Source organism: Triticum urartu, chromosome 1A, assembly GCF_056163025.1.
Source record: "Triticum urartu cultivar PI428250 chromosome 1A, HENAU_Tu73, whole genome shotgun sequence".
Classification (NCBI taxonomy): domain Eukaryota; kingdom Viridiplantae; phylum Streptophyta; class Magnoliopsida; order Poales; family Poaceae; genus Triticum; species Triticum urartu.
This window is the reverse complement of record NC_141873.1, coordinates 575,274,247-575,279,049: the sequence shown is the minus strand read 5'-3', so window position 1 is coordinate 575,279,049 and position 4,803 is coordinate 575,274,247. Positions and strand designations below refer to the sequence as shown.

Genomic DNA, 4,803 nt, shown 5'->3' with positions numbered 1-4,803 from the left:
CAGCTCAGTCATGAACGTACTGGTCGTGTCCATGTCAACCCGTCGACTGCAGCGACGCGAGCGGTTAGCAGTGTCCACCGCACTCATTGACCGAATTCAAGCTCGCCATACGAAAATGGCGTCCCGAGTGCGACCTCCAACCACCAGATCAATTGCACCAGCCGCCTGCGGCGACGGCTACCCGCCATAAATCCCCCAGCGCCCAACCGCCCCGCCGTTCGAGCCCGGCGGCTATTCCCACTTCGCCAGTGGCCCGGTGCCATGCCACGCCACACACGGCACACACGACACACAACTCATGGCGGACGCCACGCCCACGAAACCCAGCAAGAAAGGTTCCTCCGAGCCCGCCGTCCTCTATGACGGCGCCAAGGCCAAGACTAAGTCCAAGGCCGTCGTCCACGCCGACACCGAGGACGGGCATGCCGGCGATGCGGCGAGTCCTGCTCCTGCCCACCGGACCCGGCTTCTGCGGTGCGCGTGCTGCGGCCTGGCCGCGCTCGCCGCGTTGGCCGCCGTGGTGATCCTCGTCCTGTCGCTCACCGTGCTGCGGGTCCGGGACCCTGACCTGACCATGGACTCCGTCACCGTGGAGCGCTTCCACGTGGGGTTCGCGGCGGTTCCCGACGGCCGCCCGCCGCTGCGGATCAACGCGACGCTGGCCGCTTGGATCATGATCCGGAACCCAAACTACGCGTCCATGCGCTTCGGAGCTAGCACGACGGAGATCTTCCTGGACGGCGTGCCGGACCGCGTGGGCCTCGGGAGCGCGCCGCCAGGGGAGTCGTCGGCACGGAGTGCCAGCCGAGTGCGCGGCAGCATGGACGTGTTCGTCGACAGGGTCGCCCCAGCCGTGGTCGGGGAGGTGCTGTTCGGCCGCGGCGAGGTGTGGCTCACCAGCCGCACGGCCATGGACGGCAAGGTGAGCGTGCTCGGCGGGCTCTACGGGCGGCGCACGGTGCGCGTTGCCATGCGGTGCCGCGTCGTGCTGCACGTGTCCGCGGTCGTCGTCGTCGCTGGCTCCCCTTCATGTGTGGCGGAGTTCGGCCGCTGACATCATCTCAATGCACAAGCAAGCGAGCATGTGCCGCTACTCTGTTCGTACTAGCAGTTTCTCTTTTCGGTCATCCAAACCCTCCCTGCCCCGTGAGACGAATCTGACACCATCTTTGTTTTCGTTACTTGCAGTAATATGTTGAACATTTATTCTAACTTCCGGCTGAGTAATCCCTGTATGATCAATTCTCTCAAACATTTCTTGGCAGCGCAACCAATTCCTGCAGCAATGCTTATAGTATCGTCTACTTCCTCCGATTCCTAAATATTAGTCATTTTAAAGATTTCAATACAGACTACATATAAAAAAATGAATGAATCTACACTGTAAAAATATGTCTATATACATGCTTTAAAATCTTTAAGAGGACTTATATTTAGAAACAGAGGGACTAATTTCTAAAGATCCATACAAAGAAATTTATACAAGTGAACCAGTGCACCAAGGCAATATTAAAAAATTTACTCGATGAACCTTTCGTAGCAAGACGAATAACTTTTAGATTCGATGAACAAATTTGTAAAAGTAGCTTAAAATGAGCTAATTTGCAGTCGAGTAAGACAAAATATGTGACATATAAAATATTCAGTTATGCTGATTGGTAGGCTCCACGAAATATGTTTCTCCCTTTGTTAACTATTATAATATTTCTAACTTTATCTTAATCGGATGTATATAAATGCATTTTAGTATGTTTGTTCACTCATTTTAGTTTGTATATAATCTATATTAAAATATTCAAAACATCGTGTAATAATGAGGGGAGGAAGTAGTTCCTTGTCTACTAGTTGATCTGACGCTGAGACGGTGACAAACTGCATAATTTCCTAAACTCTCACAACAAACACTACAATTGTTCTGCTCAAGTGTGGAACCAACATTTTCATCTTGTTTTGAGGTTCTCCATTTTTAGAAACCTTTCCAGAAACAAAGGTTCACCTGAAATTTGTTAATTTGTCCGATCTTCATTCTAGATAACTAAAATTTGTGCAAATAATAAAAAAAAAATCAAAAACATAATCTTGCACTACACGATGACTTTTCAAATGTCTACTACAATAGTTTTCCAGCTTCCGATGGGGGCGATGACGGCGCCGTGTCTTTGGCTTATTTCAGCGTTTGTAGTTCTCACTAGGTGGTCCAGAAACCAGTTTGTAATTTTTATTACCTCCGGTGTAATCAATACAACCATAATTGATTGTGAATAGATTGAAAGTTTCTCAAAAAGAAAAAAGAATGAGAGTTTTGAATTTAAAGTTTGTATTAGAGGCATATGGGGTTGGTGGTCTCCAATGACTTTGTAGTAGTGGAACATCAGATATGAGCAGAGAAGAGGCAGACATTGCGGGAATGCTATGTATTGCCTGCTGTGAGTGTTATCGCATCGATCGCTCACAACAGGTGAGTGTGGGCCGGCCTTAGAGGCAAGTACTATAGCAAACCGTTGGGCGCCCGTTTTGAGTACTGTAACAAACCACTGTTTTCCGCATTTTTTGCTAGTTATTTTTTATGTACTTCTTCAAACTGGAAAATATTATTCAAATACAAAAACTTCTTAAAATTCATGCACATTTTTCATATTCACGAACAATTTTTGGATCTTTACGTTTGTGAATACATGATTTTTTGAAATTCCAGGACGTTTTCCAATTCTTTAAAAAAATCGAATTTGTGAACATTATTTTAAATTCGATAATAAAATTGAAATTCACGGATATTTTTTTAATTTCGTTAAGTTTTTTATTTAGTAATATTTAAAGTTTTTAATTTTCTATTTTCTCAACATTTTTTAATTAATAAAAATAAAAGAAAATCATGATCATTTTATGAATTAACTAGCAATGCTTGTATTCTTGAATTGTTTTGAATTCTCAACCTATTCCTGTATTCCTTATTTATTTTTTGAAAAACCAAAAATCTGAGAAAAATAAAAAGGTCAAAATAACGAAAACAGAAAGAAAATGGGCGTTCAATTATCTCGCTACCTCTGCTTGCGCTTGCTGGGCCATGGCCATGTCGCGCAGGTACGTGAACGACACACACATTAGCACCCCGGACATAGCAGCTGAAAATACGCTATCACAAAACAAAAATTAGGGGCACCCTTTGTAAAGGTCACTAACACCATCCTAGCTTGTGACAAGTGGTGCACTACAGGTGCGTCACTTCTCGCAACCTATGAGTTTTTTTATACTTATTTATTCAAAATGTTTTATCACTTAAACCGTGCATCTTAATCGTGAACTATTTTCACCGTGCGTCGACATCTTTGAAACTAGATATCATGTTAATAGGTTTTAACGAGTTTTTTTCCATGAGAAAAAATGGAAGAAACAAATTCAAGCCGGAAGCATAATTTTTTCACCATTTTTTTCCATTTCCTAAAGGCACAACTATGCCTCTCGCGAAAACAAATATGTGCCTTCATGCGAAGAAAATCTGTGCCTCTCGCGGAAGAAAAAAACCTGTGCCTCTCACGGAAGAAAAAAAAGACATATTTATTTTTAGTTTTCTGAGAGGCACAACTGTACCTCTCTTAGGAAGCAAAATTGTGCCTTTGGGAGAAGAAAATTTGTTCCTCTCGTGGAAGAAAACAAATGCGTTGTCCCCTTTCCGAGATGCACAATTGTGACTTTTGCAGAAGTAAATCTATGCATGCACGAGTAGTAAATATACACAACAAATACACAAACTTCTTAAAATTCATGCACATTTTTCATATTCGCAAACTATTTTTTGATCTTTACATTTGTGAATACATGATTTTTGGGAATTCATGGACTTTTTTCAATTCTTAAACATTGTTTGACTTTGTGAACAGTGTTTTCAATATGTGATTTTTTTAAAATTCACAGATATTTTTTAATTTCGTGAAGTTTTTAATTTTGGAAATTTGAGAAAAACCACGTAAAAAACTTAAAATTTTTCCCTAAATAATTGTGCATCTCGGAAACCTTTTACGTGGTTTTTTCTCCCCAAACTTCAAATTCTCCCCCAAAACCACGTAATTACACAAACTTCAAATTTCCTAAAATCTCAAATCACGTAACTGCAAATTTCCTAAATAATAATACACAAACTTCAAATTTCCCCCCAAAACCTAGGGAAAACCGAGCAAAAATCAAAAATCCATAAAACGCGTACATAAATATAATAATAGAAATCCCAAGAGAGCCCCCTGCATGCGTCACCTCAAGGCTCAAACTCCCACGCTCAAGGTCAGGCCGGCCCAGGTGCGGGGCTCCCCTGTTTTTTTTACCTTTCTTTTGTTTTATATTTTTGTTTATTGCTTCTTTAAAAAAGTGTGAGATTTAAAAATAATTTGGAATTTCAAATTTTTTTAATGAAGCAATAGATGTTCACGAATTTAAAACATATTCACAAATTCAGAAAATTGAACATTTTTTTAAATATGGTGAACATGTTTTGACATTAAATGAACATTCATGGTATTTCATGAACAAAATTTAAATTCAATGAACATTGTTATGAATTTTAAGATTATTTACAAAAATAAGGAGTTTTTTTAAAAAATGGTGAAACTTTTTTGAGTTTGATGATTTTTTTAATTCAATGAACAAATTTTGAATTCAGATAATGTTCATCCAGATTTGAAAATTTTTACTGATTTAAAAAAATGTTCAGGAAATTTTTAAATAAAAAACAAAAAAACAAAAATCGAAAATGAAAAAAACAAAAAATAAAAATATAAAGGAAAAAACAAAATGAAAAGGAGAAAAACCCGA

The 4,803-nt window shown here is 40.5% G+C and overlaps 1 protein-coding gene across 1 annotated transcript; it reads left to right on the top strand.

Moving 5' to 3' along the window:
* The first annotated feature begins 202 nt into the window (after nucleotides 1–202).
* Nucleotides 203–1,212, top strand: LOC125540011 (uncharacterized). The gene has a single exon (XM_048703579.2). The coding sequence runs from the start codon at nucleotides 299–301 to the stop codon at nucleotides 1,052–1,054; it is 756 nt and encodes a 251-aa protein (XP_048559536.2). The 5' UTR covers nucleotides 203–298; the 3' UTR covers nucleotides 1,055–1,212.
* The last annotated feature ends 3,591 nt before the right edge of the window (nucleotides 1,213–4,803 follow it).

Bases quoted from the DNA above. Each gene is read 5' to 3' on its own strand.
- LOC125540011 (XM_048703579.2), top strand. From the start codon at position 299: ATGGCGGACGCCACGCCCACGAAACCCAGCAAGAAAGGTTCCTCCGAG.